At 49.2% G+C, this 17,366-nt stretch overlaps 1 protein-coding gene across 1 annotated transcript in view; it reads left to right on the top strand.

Annotated features, from left to right (window-relative positions):
* GRIK3 (glutamate ionotropic receptor kainate type subunit 3) overlaps nt 1-17,366 on the top strand; it is a 291,059-nt gene that overhangs the window by 202,033 nt on the left and 71,660 nt on the right. The window contains exons 6-9 of the mRNA XM_060258608.1: nt 61-234; nt 1,830-1,973; nt 12,471-12,578; nt 15,674-15,787. Of these exons, the coding sequence (XP_060114591.1) occupies nt 61-234; nt 1,830-1,973; nt 12,471-12,578; nt 15,674-15,787 (540 nt within the window). The remainder of the gene's footprint in view (nt 1-60; nt 235-1,829; nt 1,974-12,470; nt 12,579-15,673; nt 15,788-17,366) is intronic.

Genomic DNA, 17,366 nt, shown 5'->3' with positions numbered 1-17,366 from the left:
CAGAAAAACAAAACAGGCAAAACCAATAGCATGAAAACAAGTTTCTCTCTTTCTCCAAAGGACCTTTATGCATTAGATCTGGAGCAGTATCGCTACTCTGGGGTGAACCTGACCGGCTTCCGGATCTTGAACGTGGAGAACCCCCACGTGTCTGCCATCATTGAGAAGTGGTCCACGGAAAGGTTGCAGGTGGCCCCCCGGCCAGAGCCAGGGTTGAGCGCTGGAGTGATGATGGTACGTGATACGAGGGCCACAGCCTTTGTTTTTGCAGAGACCAAGCATCTGATTGGGGTTTGAGGTCGATCTGTCGCAGGAACTTCCTTTTAGGTGAGATGAAGGGGAGCCCGGGGCTTTCCTTGAAGTCAGTTCACATGCTCAGCAGCAAGGCATTGGGCAAAACTGGTCATCCCATATCAGTATCTTCTAGAGTCAAGCCATTTGGAGAGATAAGCAGCATAGGGGCAGGCTTGATTCTATTCCTGCCCACTGCAACCTCTCTCTCAGTTCTCCTCGTGGCATCCCAGAGGCATGATGGTGAGAACCTGTGCTGAAGTCACCCTTAGACATGCATTCATGCGCAGAATAGATGAAAGCCAGATGTGCCTCTTGGTTAAAAGGATGGAGGTGTGTCTTACAGAGGGCTTCAGAAGGCAGGAGCCAGAGAACATAAGAAAAGCTCTACTGGAGCAGACTAGTGGTCCATCTAGTCCAGCATCCTGTCTCACACAGTGGACAACCAATTCCTCTGGAGATCCAACTAGAGGGTATAGAGGCTGAGGCCTTCATCTGATGCTGCCTCCCTGCACTGGGATTCAGAGACTGTCATGTGGAAGTTTGCTTTAGTTCCCATTGCTAGTAGCCACTGATAGATCTATCCTCCCTGAACATATCTAATCCTCTTCAGGACTGGCACTACCAAATAGGCCAGGTAGGCTGCTGCCTAGGGCACCACCTGGCCCCTCCCCCTCCCCATGCATGGCCTCCCTTTGCCTACCCCTCTACTAAGAAGCAGCAGCAGTGGCAGCTCAGACTACAACTCCCAGGGAGTCACACTCTGGGAGGCAGGCAGCAAGATGGCATTGCAGCCAGGTCTGGGAGCCAGCAGCACCTCTGCTCCTCCTACTGCTGGGCTGTTGCCACCTCCCCCAGTGCTGGAGTTGGTGATGGTGGCACTGGGGTTGGCTCAGAGGGAGGGAAGGAGACCACTGCTGGGCCAGGTCAGGCGGCAGGTGCTCTCCCGCTCGGCCTTGGCACTCTTGGCTTCTCCCCACTGCTGCTCTGCCTCTTTCCGCCTAGGCTTCTGTGGCTATTGCAAGTTTGCTGGGGACCTGGCAAGAGGAGGAGTCATGGGCAGCAGCCACCCAGCTCTTTCCAACGGGGGTGGCAGGTGCACTCCCTCTCCCATTGTGCCAACTGAGGACAGGGGCGCCCTCAGCTTGGGCCCCCACCGCTGTGCTCACCTCACCACATCCAGCCCCCCCACCCAGGCCTACGCTGGGGTAAATAGGAAAGCCCTGACTATATCCATGGGTGAGGGGGGGAGATGGGCATGGGTAGCAGGGCAGGAAGTCAGGGGTGGGCTCACCTAGGGTGCCGTAAACCCTGGCCCCAACCCTGATCCCCTTTTAAAGCAATCTGTGCCTGTGACCATCACTACGTCTTCTGGAAAAGAATTCCGCATTTTACCTATTCACTGGGTAAAGAAGAAACATCCTATCCGCTCTGGATTCCCCAAGCCGTGGTGGGGGTGTGGAGGGGCTAGAAGTGTGTTGGTTTTCTTTTGCCTCCCAAACACTTATCAATGCCAATCCTGCTCCCCTTCATTTTAGACAGATGCTGCCCTGTTGTACGATGCAGTCCACATTGTCTCGGTGTGCTACCAGCGGGCCCCCCAGATGACGGTCAACTCCCTCCAGTGCCATCGGCATAAAGCATGGCGGTTTGGTGGCCGCTTCATGAATTTTATCAAGGAGGTAAGAAGAGCGTCATTGACTGGCAGCCACTGTTCTAAGGGGCAGGGGCAATGCGGGCCTCCCAGAGAGGCACTTTGGTTTTTGCAGCCAGATTTGGCTGAAATGTCGAGCAAAGTGACACACTTCAGTCTGCTGAATTGGCCGACTGATCGATGAAAGCTTTAATGGGAGCCTGTTGAAACCAGCAAGAGGGATCTTTAATAGATGGGGCGGAGATATAAAGCATGCTTTAAAAAAACCCTAGTCTTTTGGTTTGAAGAAGTAGCATTAAAGATTGCTTTAAATCCTAACCATTGTGGTGGCTTTTATTTGCTGCACTGCAAATTCTTGGATGCTTCCCTCGGTGGCTCAGAAAGGCACCTATAATAAAGTTCAGCTTTAGCAATTTTATGTAAATGTAATTAAATTCAGTAATTAATTGATTGAAAGGCAGATGATTAATCACCTACATCTCAATCTGCTGGCAGCCCTAGCGTTTAGATTGGGTGGGGGAAAACCCATCCATGAGACTGGCAGACACAGGATGGGGTCCTTTGAGGCTGCTGCCTTTCAGGAAGGATTTGTGGGGCTGACTTTCACTGAGTGGGGGTCTGATTGCCTTTGTGCCAGCTGGATGCCATACTTCTCTGCCCAGATGTCTTCTTCCTTCCCAGGTACAAACAGACATATTTTCTGCAGGGGTATCCTGTCCTGACCTGGATGGCAAATCTCATTAGATCCCAGAAGCTAAGTGGGGTTGGCCCTGGTTAGTATTTGGATGGGAGACCACCTAGGAATACCAGGGTCATGATGCAGAGGCATGCAGTGACAAGCCACCCCTGAACATCTCTTGCCCTGATAACCCTCCATAAGTTGCTTGGACTAAGTCGCCTAAATAGCTCTGAGTAGCCCAATTGTGTCAGAGTTCAGAAGCTTAGCAAGGTTGGCTGTGATTGGCCAGGAAGACTGGGGCTGTTATTTGCAGGAAGAATGTACCAAACTGCTTCTGCTCATCTCTTGCTTTGAAAACCCTGCAGGGTCACCATAAGTCAGTCGTGACTGGATGGCACTTTCCACCACCTACAATAGTATGATTGGCCTGATCTGGATGTCCCAGGCTAGCCTGATCTCATCACATCTCAGGAGCTAAGCGGGTTTTGCCTTGGTTGGTACTTGGATGGGAGACCACCAAGACTGTTCCTCAAAGGAAGACAATGGCAAACCAACTCTGCTCATCTCTTTACTTGAAATCCCACAGTCCTAGGGTGGCCATGAGTCTGTTGCATCTTGATAGGACGTTGTTGTTGTTGTAATCCTGGATTGAAAAGCTAATATTCTAGGCTGAGTACCACCCCCAGGAGAACTTACTGTGCCTGAGGTTCATCACTAGTGCAGGACTAGGGTCAGTATTTAGTTCTAGCCAAGACTGGTGATTGAGCCATTTTTAAAATCACCTCAGATCCATATACACAGTCAAGGTGTGGGTGTTCTCCTTTTCCTCTGCAAGCTGGCACAAAAAGCATGTTTTCTTCTTACTACTGAGCACCCAATCCTAGATGCATGCACTCCTTTCCCCTCTCACAAGGACTCTGCGGTACCACAGAAGCCTTAACTGATGCAGACTCCTGTTGCTAAAACTGGTTGGCCGTGGTTACAGATACTTACACAGAAGCTGCCTTGTTGTGATTCAGGGCCCCTGTGGCTCAGTCTTGTTCACTTTGACTGGAAAGCTTTCCCCAAGCCACCTTCCTGAGATCCTAACAGGGATGGAACAGGGGATCTTCCACATAGTTCCGGGGAAACTGTGAGCCTTCTGTCACCCACTCTGTGAGTTTTTCTTATGAAGATCCTTTCTTCCTGTTTTGTTGAGGAGTGTCTGTGAGCCACTGAAACTGAAGTGGAAAGCAAGCAAGAGACTCCTCAGCCTTGGCATTAAGTCAGTAGCAGGCAATTCCCCATCTCCTTGCTTGCAACCCTAGCTGCTTTTTCCTGACTGCATGTGGCAGAAGCTAAATTGGAGAGGTAAAGAAGAAGCCCCTTGTGCACAGGCAGGCACTGCGGCAGCAGCTGAGCTTGCCCGTTCTCACCATTCTTGTGTTTGCTTCTCCAAGACCCCCATCCTTGCAAAAATGGAAGTGGCAAGCTGGGTTCTGATTTAAACGGGGAGCCTCAGAAGGAAACCTTGACAGATTTGATTGCCCTTCAGCCTTTGAAGGTTGCAAAGATGCAAAATGCAGCAGCAGTTGATAGTCAAGGGCATGAGAGGCTTGCAATTCATAAGCTAATTGTGAGGTGCTTTTGCTGCAAAAGCTGGGCGTTTGCTACAGTGAATCCTACTAGATTCACTCTTCCACACAACTCTTCCACTGCCAGGCTCTACAGCACTTGCCCAGTACAGAGAGCTGACATCCACAAGAAGACGACCCTGGGAGAATCAATCTTAATACCAACTCTGAGACTTCTTCCAGCAGTGTAGAGCCACTGTTAGGCAGCAGAGAGGGCAGAGAACCCAGGTACCTTGTCTTTTGACCCCCAGCACTAGGTATGTGGTAGGTAGGTATTAGGGAGGGATGGTGGCTCAGTGGTAGAGCATCTGCTTGGGAAGCAGAAGGTCCCAGGTTCAATCCCCGGCATCTCCAAAAAAGGGTCCAGGCCAATAGGTGTGAAAAACCTCAGCTTGAGACCCTGGAGAGCCGCTGCCAGTCTGAGAAGACAATACTGCCTTTGATGAACCAAGGGTCTGATTCAGTATAAGGCAGCTTTATATGCCCATATATGTGAACAAGACTCATCGGAAATAGAAAAGACTCACTGGGAAAGATAATAATGCTAGGAAAAGTTGAAGGCAGTAGGAAGTGAGCTGGAATTACCCAACATGAAATGGATTGACTCAGTCAAGGCAATCGCAGCCTTAAGTTTGCAAGACACTGAGCAAGGCTGTCAATGGGTGCAATCAGATAGGCTTTTTGGCCCGCCATAGTCATCTACCCAGCCCCGGATTTAATGTGCGCAATCACACATGCGCATCTGTCCCCTGGGGCCTGCCCATCCTTACCTCATCTTCTGATGGCCCAGGGACAGATTAAACAGCCACCAACAAGTTTACCACACTTCAATAGCACATTTCCGGCCATCTGAATGGCCAGAGCACACCATGGATGTGCCATGCACATGCAGGAGTGGTGTGAACACTCCATCCTGTGCATGCGTGGCCTGTGGCTATTGCAGGCGCTGATTGCCACAGTATGTCTCTTTCTGGAGTGCCTTTTGTAAGCTGACAGACCGCCGTGGCAACGTCCTAGTCTGATCGTACCCAGTTATAAGACATTTTGGAGGTCATTCATTTATAGGGATTGTGTAAGACAAAAGCAATTTTTTTGCATGTAACACACATACACCAGCTATGTGCACTCGGCAGAGGTATTCTGGCCAAAAGCACATCTGCACTGGGTAGTGGAAGCTCAGTAGACCACAGCCACTTCCCATGCTCCTTAACCATGGAGTTTTGGCTGAATTCTGCACCTAGCTTTTGTATCCCTCCACACATCCCGAGGACCAGACACTGGTGGAGCAAACAAGAATAAACTGCAGACTAAAGCCTCCCCTAAAGTAAACACATGTCCCTTGTGCTTTTGCATTTTCAACCAATGCTGTCCTGTCCCCTTTCAGCACAAACTCTTAGAGTTATTTTAGTTGGCGTTGACATGTTTAACCCACCCCCCTTTTCTAGCAGTTCATTAATTTGTTTTAAATATGTAGATCCTTATTTTCCAAAATAAATCATTCAAAGTAACTTACAGTCAGTTAAAATATGCAATGCGCAATAAAATCACCAGAGACAAAAAAAAGGGACTGAGATGACAGCTAGTAATTTTAGAACAGCTGTAAATAACTACAGAGCAATTGGAATAGTACAGGCATCAGTTAACTCACAATATAGCAATCAGAATCCAGAGCTGGATTAACCAGAACCAAAATAGCTAACCTGAAGCTGAGCTAATTTTTTAAAAGAAAGATCTCCTTGTGGTGTCTAAATTCAAGTGGGGAGTGTACCAGCAAGTCCAGCATTCCACAAATGTGATACCCCAACTGAGAAGGACTTAAGAAGATCACAGTGTGCCTCCATAGAACCCTAAGAAGGCCCTCCAAGGATAGTCATCTTGGAGAGACCACAAAGCAAGGCTCATAGAAGGAGGTAGCCCCCTGCTGAGTCAACCGTTAGTGAACGTGTCTAGCTAAGAGCTGGTGAGACCCAGCAGACCTTCTCCGGTACAGAGAAAGGTTGGTGGTTCCAGCCCACCCTTAAAGAAGGCCATTGCCTCCTCCCAGCGATGCTCAAGAAAAACACTCTGGGAGAAGAGCAAGTCATAGCAGAGAGAGAGAAGGTCAGCTGGCCTCGGCTTCCAGGGCCACTTCACATGTCACCTTCTCTCTAGGTGCTTAATTTCAATTTATCTCATAGAGATTTCCCTCTCAAGTGGGAGTAATTACCATGAGAAAAATAGGAACACCAGAGTGCTGTTGAGCTTGTCGAGGGGAAGGTGGGGTGACCTCACCACTGCGCGGGTGGAAAAAGCCACTTGATGTAGGTGTTTCTTTGAGTCCTGCAGACAATGATAGGAGACCAAGAGAAGGCTGAAGGGTAATTGGTTCAAACGGGTGGCCTCAAACTAAGGAAACCGCTTCCTTGCATTGAGGGTGACTAAGCCATGGAAGAGTCACTGTGTTGACAACATGACACTTGGCCGGCCTTGTTGTCTGGCTGGGCACATAATGGTTTTTTGGAGAAGGAAAGATATCATGGGAGATCTACCGCTGGCTGGCTCTCAGTCATTTGTTGTTTTCTGACTCATTATAGTTTCTGGTTAAGCAGGCTTTGCAGATTTCTGCAGCACTGAAAAAAAAAAAGTGCAAACTGTGTTTGGTCGGAGTCATAAAGCTACCTTTCCACTGACTCAGGCTCTTGATCTTTCATGTCTACTCTGAGTGGCTGTGGATCTCCAGAGTTTCAGCTTGTGTGTTTTTGCATCACTTACTACTTTACCTGCCCTGACCTGGATAGCCCAGGCTAGGCTGACCTTGTCAGATTTCAGAAGCTAAGCAGAATTGGCCTTGGTCAGTATTGGGATGGAAGACCACCAAGGAATACCAGGGTCAGTATGCAGAGGCAGGCAATGGCAAACCACCTCTGAACTTCTCCTGCCTTGAAAACCCTATGGGATTGCCATAAGTCAGCTGCAAATTGGAAGCAAAACAACAATAGAAACCTATGTGATTTGGATAGGCCACTCTCATCAGATCTTGGAACCTATGCAGACTCAGATCTGGTTAGTATTTGGGTGGAAAACTGCCAAAGAAGTCCTGGCAAGCTACATAGAATTGTGTGAGTGTGTAAATTGCTGTCCAGTTGCAGCTGACTTGTGGTAACCCACTGGGTTTTCAAGGCAAGAAACATTCACAAGAGCTTAGCCATTGCCTGCCTCTGGGCAATAAACCTGGATTTCCAATGAAGTGTTAATGAGGGCCAGTCTTAATACCAACCTCCTTAGCTTCTAAGCTCTGATGAGATCAGGCTAACCTGGGCCATCCAGGTCAGAGTCAGCTCAAAAGGACATTATGACAAGCCATCTTTGTTTGTCTCTTGCCTTGAAAAACCTGCAGTGTCACCAATAGCCTGGCTTTGACTTGATGGCATTTTCCTCCACCACCCCCTGAACCTTTTCTCTGGAGATTGCACTACTGATTGAACCACAATGAGCCACAGAGCCCCTCCCCTCTGGACAGAGCCAAAAAGCACACCTACAGCAGGCTGTAATGCCTCTTGCATAAGTGGGGCCGGTGCGTGGGAGTAGGCCAAGTAGGCGGCCGCCTAGATCACCATGAGGTGCCCCCACGCCCTGCGCCTGCTGCCATCCTGACTTTGCCAAGGCCTCCCAAAGCTCAGGAGGCCTTGGCAAAGTGGGGGGGGGGCGTGGCAGTGAGTGTGCTCAGAGCCGGCTCTGAGTGTGCTTGTTGCCTTCTGGACTTTGCCAAGGCCTCCTGAGGCCCAGGAGGCCTTGGCGAAGTTTGGGGGCATGGCAGTGAGCATGCTCAGAGCCAGCTGCCTTCTGGACTTTGCCAAGTTCTTTCGAGGCTTGGGAGGCCTTGACAAAGTCGGGGGGCATGGCAGCGAGCATGCTCAGAGCTGGCTCTGAGCATGCCCACTGCCTTCTAAACTTTGCTGAGGCCTTCCGAGACTTGGGAGGCCTTGGCAAAGTCAGGGTGTGTGGCCATGATGTCATCGTGACATCATTGGGGCACGTGCAAATACAACGATGAGAGGACAGAGGAGCCGGGTTTGGCCTAGGGGTGCAGGCACCTCTAGCCCCGGGCCTGTGCATAAGGCCTTAAGAGAAACTCTGCAGCTCTTGTCGGCTGAAATGGATGGTCCCATTTTACTTCTTCCGAAGAAGGATATGCCCGCCACTTATAGCCATTCTCTCTCTCTATGGCTGAACTTCTTCTCCTTTGCACCCACTAACTGGATTCTCTGCCTCCTCAGCCAAGGCAAACACAGGAAGGAAAAGTCAGTGTTGTTTTGTCATTGATATTTTGCTCCTTCTGAAGTAGCCTCTTTCCCCTCAAGTGGTTCTTAGTCCTGGGCTGTTGCTTCCCTGCTTTTTCCAGCCCGTTTGCAAAGTCAGCTGCTGGAAGCCAGGAACAAAGAGGGAGCTTCGTCCTCTGGGGTGTCCTAGGCAGAAGGCAATTTTCTGTAAGATAATCCAAGAATTCCCACCTGTGTTTCTTTTGTCAGCATGCGGCAGGCTTTCTGCAGCTCTCACTGTGAGCCAGAAAGTGCCCAGATTTTCAGGTGGATTTGTTTTCCCTCCTGCCTTGCCAGCTCTCTTCTGACATTGTTCTGTTTGCATACCACTGTTGACATTGTTGGGCTGAGCCGGGATTGTACGGGGAAACACTGCTCAGGATTTGTAAGTTAACCAGGAGCCCTCAGAAGACCTGAGATTGGAACTGTCTCAGAGGCTGCTGTTTAGGAAGGGGGTTGTTTATTTTTATATGCATTCTCAGCTGTTCCCCCCTGGGGGGCCCACAATAACTGACAATATCATTTTCCCCTCCCCCCTGCCTTATCCTCAGGACAGTAACACACATGGACGCACACAAAGCTGCCTGATACCTCATCAGTCCATTGGTCCATCAAGGTCAATCTGATTTACTCAGACTGGCAGGGCTGTATTTGTAGCAGGAACTCCTTTGCATATTAGGCCGCACACCCCTGATGTAGCCAATCCTCCTGGAACTTACAGTAGGCCCTGTACTAAAAACCCTGTAAGCTTTTGGAGGATTGGCTATATGGTTGGGGGGGGGGAGTGCAGCCTAATATGTAAAGGCGTTCCTGCTACAAAAAAAGCCCTGCAGACCGGCAGTAGTTGTCCAGGGCCTTGAGCAGAGGTCTTTCACATCCCCTGCTGCCTGATCCTTTTCGCTAGAGATGCCAGGGATCTGAGACCTTCCGCATCCCAAGAAGATGCTCTACCACAGAGCCACAGCCCCTCCCCAAGCCTGTAGGGCTATGAAAGTAACTTCCTCAGTGGGCTTCTATGGCAGAGCATGGTACCTATGCCATGCCAGCTCTCTTGGCGTGTAGCTCCTTAGCTTGCAAGCTCTCGGAGTTGCATTTATGTTTGGTTGGTTCTTCCCATCTTTTTAGCTGTAAATGCAGCATGCCTTTGGGTTGTTGCTGTTATCATCATTGGTTACTATATTTAGAAACACAATCTGCAACAAAGAAAACAGTAGACCCCTTTCCTCCCTCCTCTCCCCTTTCACTTTCATTGTATGTGAAGTGCCTCAGCCACCGTCGCCAGAGTGTTCCTGGGAGGCTGCTCTGAGGATGGGAAGTGATTTGCCAGCCGCATTATGGCAAATGTCATGGCAAGCTGGTCCTTAAAGAAAGCTGTGCAGGGAGCCCTGATCTGGATAGGCCAGGCAAGCCAAATCTTGCCAGATCTCGGAAGCCAAGCAAGGCTAACCCTGACTAGTACTTGGATGGAAGACCTTCTTGGAATACCAGAGCTGGGAGGCAGGGGCAGGATTTATTTAGCCACCTCCCTGAATATCTTTCGTGCCCCCAGTAAAAGTCAGTCTCCAGAGTTCACCATGACTTCCAGGTGCGCACACAGACTCACATGCACATTAAAAAATACAAAAAAAGAGTGAGAGGGAGAGATAAGCCCTGCACAGCACTGGAGGGCCTCCAGAGAGAGACTTTAGTGGGCAAGGTGTTTCTTCCACCAAGCCACCTAAGCAGCTGCTTCGGGTGGTTAACAAAGCCATGGGAGGGTGGCCACCATTGAGGCTGTGGCTCAGGCACTGCTGATGAGGGAGTTCATGAAGAAAAAGAGGAGGAGGAGATTGGATTTATGCCCTGCCCTTTACTACCCGAAGGAGTCTCGGAGTGGCTTACGGTGGCTGACGGTGGCTCAGTGGTAGAGCATCTGCTTGGGAAGCAGAAGGTCCCAGGTTCAATCCCTGGCATCTGCAACTAAAGAGGGTCCAGGCAAATAGGTGTGAAAAACTTCAGCTTGAGACCCTGGAGAGCCGCTGCCAGTCTGAGAAGACAATACTGACTTGGATGGACCAAGGGTCTGATTCAGTATAAGGCAGCTTCATATGTTCCCTTCCCCTCCCCACAACAGAAACCCTGTGAGGAAGATGGAGCTGAGAGAGCTCTCCCAGAAACTGCTCTTGAGGGGAACAGCTCTGTGAGAACATGTGACTGACTCAAGATCACATCAGCAGGTGCATGTGGAGTGAGGAATCAAACCCGGTTCTCCCAGATAAGAGTCTGCACACTTAACCACTACACAAACTGGCTCTCATGGGGTGGCCAGCGATACAGTGCCTATTTGCCCCAGCAAGGAGGGAGGTGTGGCTAGCATGGGTGGGCATTGGGGAGGCTAGAGGGGCTGCACTGGTTGCCAATCCCATCCCAGTCTCAAAGCAGCACACTTTGCTGCTTTGGCCCCTTGCCTGGCCCCACCCAGAGGGGGCTGAGGCCAGAACCTGACTTGGACAACTCAAAATGTTGGCAAAGGCTTATTTTCGGGGGAGGTGGGACCCCCCCTCCCAAACTATGTTGCTTTTACACACAAAGGAGCCAAAAGATAGTTTCAGTCGGGTATGCTTGCTGGTCTGCACTAGAAAATATAGATTTGCATCCAGTAGCGCCTTAGAGACCAACAAGAACCAAAAGTGTCGCTACTTGCCCACCTGCTGTGTCCATGTGCTGTATTGCCCTTGCACAAGAAATGGGTGGGTGGGGAAGTACATTGTCCATTCATATCACAACCCACTTATGGCACTCCCATCCATGGGGCACTCCAGGCAAGAGAAGAGCAGGGGGGTTGCCATTGCCTTCCTCTGCAGAGCCTTTTTTTTGGGGGGGGGGGATGAGATTGATTTGATTTGATTTATTAGATTTATATCCCGCCTTCCTCACCGAAGCAGGCTCAGGGCAGCTGCTCATCCAAGTAACAGGCTCTGGGTGGTTTCTCATCCAAGTAGCAGAGGTCTGCCTTGGCCTGGCCACAGGAGGTGGCATAAAGTAGTTCCCTGAAGGTCCAGTGGGAGGAGAAGCCAAAGCAGCCAGAGGGCTCCCTTGTAGCTGTAATGGGCATGGAGAGGTGAAGGAACGGGCTGGTCTAACAGCAGAGAGTGGCCAGGCACTGGATCTTCAGCCTGCCTCTTGACCTGGAAGTCATGCCCCAATGATTTTAAAAAAAAAGTTCAAATGGCCTGGGTTGCCAGCCTCCAGGTCCCACCTGGAGAGATTCCAGAGTTGATCTACAGATGACTGAGTTCAGTTCCCCTGGAGAAAATGGCTGCTTTGGATGATGGATTCTATGGCCTTATATCCTGCTGAGGTCCCCTCCCCCCCAAACCCTGCCCTTCCCAAGCTCCACCCTCCAAATCTTTAGGTATTTCCCAACCTGGAGTTGGCAACCCTAACTGTAGTTGTGGGGGAGGCCTGCGCACATGCCCTTTCACTTTGCATGTCAGTCCCAAGGCCAAACCATGGGGCAGATTTGAGCCCTTCTGCGGCTCAGGTTGACTTCTCCTCAGAGTCTGATTGATGGACACTCAGGCAGCTTGGGGAAAAATCCTTTTTAGCCACTAACCTGTGCTCAGCAGACAAGCCCTGATTTCTTTCCCCTGCCCAACCCAGCTCCACTCCATACGGAGCCAGAAAGGTGCAAGTGTAAACAGGGCTGGGGAAGTGGTGGGACTTCTGGAACATTCCATCCTCGGCAGCCACCCCACGAGCACTGACAGAGCTGATGATTAATTAATCATGCCCTGTGGGGAGCGAGTGTTGGTGTACGGAGTAATTAAAATGAAGCATCGTGCTACTCAGAGCAAACTGTGATTTATGGGCTTGACAAAGGGGCTCTTTTGTCCTCCCCCCCATTCTTCACCCCCCCCCCCCCATTGCCATCATTTCCGCTCTTTTTCCTACAGGCCCAGTGGGAAGGCTTAACTGGACGTATCGTCTTCAACAAAACCAGCGGGCTGCGGACAGATTTCGACTTGGATATTGTCAGCCTCAAAGAAGATGGGCTGGAAAAGGTCAGTTGGCTCCTTGCTGGCACATTCTTCCCCACCTCCCCTCCCCAGCTTCCCTCAAAGCGGTTGGGGTGGGGGCCAAGGAGTGGGTCACCATCCAGTGTGGGCTGGTCCTTGCCAGCGATCCTTACAACGTTCATTGAATCCAAGAAGGATAGGGAGGAATCAAGTGGTGGACTCTACACTGGGGTGTCCCAGTCCCTGAATAGCCCTGGTGCTAGCCTGGTGGACCTCACTGTATCTTGCCCTGGCCTTTAGGGGGCCAATCTGAAACCTGTGGGGTTGGCTCAGCAGACATGGAAGGATCTTGAGAGGTTTGCTTGTGTGATATGTGCTGTCAAGTTGCAACAAACTTGTAGATAAGATACCCCATCAAGGACTTTCAAGGCAAGTGAGAAGCAAAGGTGGATTGCTGTTGCCTTCCTCTGCAGAGTCTTCCTTGGTTGTCTCCCATTCAAGTAAAGACTCTGCTTAGCTTCCAAGTTCTAATGAGATCAGGCTATCCATGGACTCATGGCAGCCCCAGCAAGGGATTTTCAATGCAAGCTGGAAGCAGAGGTGTTTGCCATTGCCTTCCTCTTCAGAGTTTTTCTTGGTGGTTCCCACATCTGGGTACTGGAAATCTGCTTAATTTTGCCAAAGAAGGCAGCATGAAATTGTTATGCTGCATCAGAAAAGTAGCAGCCTGAATAGCCCATATTAGGCCAGACTTACTGGCCATGGTCACTTCGTGGGTGGGAGACCACCAAATAAGACCAGGATTGCTATGCAGAGGAAGGCAACGGCAAATTACCTCTGCTCATCTTTTGTCTGGAAAACCCTGGCATCATGAGTTAGTTGTGACTTGATGGCACTTTGCTAAATTTGGATCAGTTGAAAGTTTTGTTTAGTCCAGCATCCTGTTTCCCTCACTCCTTGAGGGCTCACAGGGGGGGCTACATTGCCCCCCCAACTTCTGATCTTCTGAAGTATACCATATACTTCCCATGATTGTGGTTTTCTCTAATATGGCTAATATTTGTTGAAAGTTCTGTATCAGTGTTCTTGATCTTCTTTTAAAGCCATCAGAGCCAGTAGCCATTACCATGTCTTGTAGCAGTGAATTCCACAGGCAGATGCATTATGTGAACATATCCTTTTATATGTCAACAATATATTTTATCCTGAACCTCCCGCCCACCAGCTTCATTGGGTAACCCTGAATTCTAATGTTATAAAAAGCAAAAGCCTCTCTCTTCCTTTAGAAGGTGACAGATGTTTATATTTCTTCCACCACACCCTCTTACTCAAGACAGTTGTTAGATATGGTTATTGAAGGTCAACATGGAGCAGAAACATTCCTTGTTTCCAACAAAAGCTTCCTGATAATGGCTGTGGACTCCATGGTTAATTCCTGTCAGTTCTAGCAAGTTCTGCCCACAGAGGCATCTTTCTCTCTCTCTCTCTCCCCCCCCCCCCCTCACAAATGTGTGTTCAAGCTCCTTGTCAGCTCAAGAGAGGCTTTACAGTATCCATGTCAAATCTCTGTGGACATTAAATTCCTGTCACTGGATAATCTGAATTAATGGCATGCCCAAACAGGGAGCGAATCCCAATATGTACTTTTGTATTACATTTAATAGCTTACGTTTGCCCAGGTTTAGCGGTGGGCTTCTGATCTTCCTTGCCTCCCGTGAGTTGGAGGATTACAGCAGTTTTAAGCATATGTAATTACAAATCCCGTATTATCCATCTAGCGTGACAGCGTTGGTGGTGGGATAGGAGGATAGTAATGGGGAGGTCTTTTAAAATTGATACACTGCCCCATACCGAGAGCTTTCTCGCTTTCTCCTGTTCCTCTCAGTGGATCTGCTGTGGACTCACTAGTTTCTTGTTGCTTGCCATCATGGCCACGTATAACTTTTGAACGCATAAATTGTCATAGGATAGAGGAGAAAACGGGGGAGAGGGAGTGGGGAGTGGAGCTGGATTTTGTGTAAACAATCTGGCCTTTCAGTAAACTCTTGTTCTGTTACTGCAGTGGCTGTGGAGAATTAGAGATTTAGAGAAGGAAAAGAGCTCTTTTGGCCACCCAGACTGAGACCAGAGATGTCTTTCATCCCTGTAGGGTTCAGACACAGAAGTGGGGAATGTATTGGTCACACTTTTGAGTTAGTTTTGACAAATGCTTAAGGACTGCTTCCAGGCACAACTGAAATCTGTGCTTCGAGTCCATGCATATGTGCATCCCTTTTTCTGCTTCCACATGTTGAGCTTGCCAGTTCCTAAATGTTTTTTTTTTTCAGTGCTTCGTGATTCAGCAAGATTTTCTGGGTAAAAGCTTTTGGAGTCGTAGCTTCCTTTGTCAGACACTGAGGAAGTGTGCATGCACATGAAAGCTCATACCTTGAATAACACTTTGTTGGTCATAAAGGTGCCACGGGACTCAAATTTTGTTCATCTGGGAAATCTTGTTGGTCTCAAAGATGCTGCAGGACTTGAGACTTGCTGTTCTGCTGGAGACCAACATGGCCACGCTCCTGAAACTTTGTCAGAAGTGCATCTGAGCAGTGCATTCAACATGGCACCTTTGGCTTTGGCACATGCCAGCTTATTGAATGCAGTGGTGCTGTTCATCTATATTGCAACTGGGCAAAGTAGGTCAGTAGCTGTTGTTCCTCATTTTATAATTCTAGCACTGAGGCAGAGATAAGGTGAGAGAGAATGGGTGCTCTGCATTCACAATGAGAATGGAGAAAAGAGGCCTTCACTGGAACTAGGTCCTCTGAGGTTAGACTTTTGTCCCTCCTCTTACAGAACTACTCTTACTCAGCTCTCTCCCCACTATCTTCTGTTTCAGTGAAAACATAGTGACAGTACAACCACATGAATGTTATCTTTAACTGAAACGACTGTTGCCTGAAACCTGGTTGCCTATTTAACTGAAATTACTGTTGTCCGAAACCTCTCTTTCCTCTTTCCAACCCTGCCATAAATCAGTCTTCTTGCCTATGATTTACTACCAACCCAACTTCTCCCAAAAGCTTTCTCTCTGTTCTCCAGCCTGATGGTTTCTACTGCAGTCTCCAAATGAGTGTTTCCCTTTTTCTCCATCACAGGTTGGAGTCTGGAGTCCCTCTGATGGACTGAATATCACTGAACCCACCCGAAGGCAGGGGCCCAATGTTACTGATTCCCTGACAAATAGATCTTTGATTGTCACTACAGTCCTGGTAAGTGGCTGCAGGATTCTACTGGATCAGGCCTATTTTGCCTCTCCAGTGTTTGGTACTTGGAGGAACTCCATACTTATGAGTATGCTGGAAGGGAAGGCAGCATGGTATAGCTGGATCTCATCAGATCTCGGAAGCAAAGCAAGGTCAGTACTTGGATGGGGGACTTCCAAGGATGGTTCTGCAGAGGAAGAGCATGACAATCTGCTTTTGCTTCTCACTTGCCTTGAAAGTCCCTTGCTGGGATTGCCATAAGTTGCTTGCAACTTGACGGCCTGTATGTATGTATGAGTAGGTTGGTTTACACTTTCAGTGCCTATACTTGTCACTTTTTTTCTGACAAGCAAGGATGGAGCTTTGACTATGCTAGCATGCCTTGCATGAAATGAAGGTATTTTATCCTGATTGAAAAAGTGTTGAATTTTCTGTCTATAGCAGAGAAAACTACCAAGAATAAGTTTGTTTTGACAGTTTTTGTCAGAGCCTAGACAGAGGCTCTAAACTAGCAGGGCAGATTCACAGGGATAAAGCAAGGCGTGCTGATGCATCACAGAGTACTCAGTCCATGTTGTAACAAGGATTCACAGGGTTTGGTTGCAGAGGCAGAGCTAAGGTTGCCAACCTCTAGGCGGGACCTGGAGATCTGGATTTCTGGCTGATCTCTAGAGTTCAGAGACCAGTTCCCATGGAGGAAATGACTGCTTTGGTAAATGGAGTTTATGCTGAGCTCCCCCAGACCCCTCCCTCTCCAGGTCCTACCCCAAATCTCCAGAAATTTTCCAACCCAAAGTTGGCAACCTTTGGTGGAGCGGCTGTGTAACTAGGGAGCTGAAACAGAGGCACCTAAAGGCATCTGTGTGAAGCATCTAGTGCTAGAAGACAAGAAGCCAGCTTGGAGTCCCACCACCATTTCTAAATTATGGCATATCCTTCTCCTGGTCACCTCATGACTCTGGGCTGTGGACTGCTTGTAGTTCACCCCTCTACATCATTCCTGGACATCCCAGTGGAACCATGGAGCAGAGTGAAACCTCCTTACTTTGGGGAAGAGCCACGCTTATGCAGAGAATAGCAAAATTTCACTTAAAGAGGACATTTGGTGCCAAGAGGTGATCTGGCTTAGGGATCAGGTGGTCTTTACTCAGATCTGTCATTGCTCAGTGCAGGAAAAAGGGTCAGCCTGTGGAGGTGCTCCTGAAAGAGGCCTTGACAAATTTCCCAGGGATCCAGGAGCCAGCCCAGAGGGTCAGGCTGTTTCCACAGTGTGCCAGAAATGATGAGTTCCATATTAGGATGACCAGGATCATCAACACTAAGGCAGCTGGAGGTCATGTGCCTGGATGGGGTGAAGGCAGAAGAGGGATGCTGAGAGGGATGCAGTTCAGAATTTGTTTCCTTGGGGGGTGGTATTGTGGAATGGACTGGGGTATCTGTCCAAGTACTAATCAGGGCTACTCCTGCTTAGCTTCTGAAATCTGACAAGATTCAGCTAGCCTGCCAAACCTGTGCCCTGCAGACTATAATTATGGAGCCACCAAGCTCTTGAGGGCCTGCCTGCTCTCTTGCTCATCATCTCATG

This window comes from Heteronotia binoei, chromosome 17 (assembly GCF_032191835.1).
Source record: "Heteronotia binoei isolate CCM8104 ecotype False Entrance Well chromosome 17, APGP_CSIRO_Hbin_v1, whole genome shotgun sequence".
NCBI classification, from domain to species: Eukaryota; Metazoa; Chordata; class Lepidosauria; order Squamata; family Gekkonidae; genus Heteronotia; species Heteronotia binoei.
The sequence above is the reverse complement of the archived record's forward strand: the minus strand, read 5'-3'. Positions and strand labels throughout refer to the sequence as shown.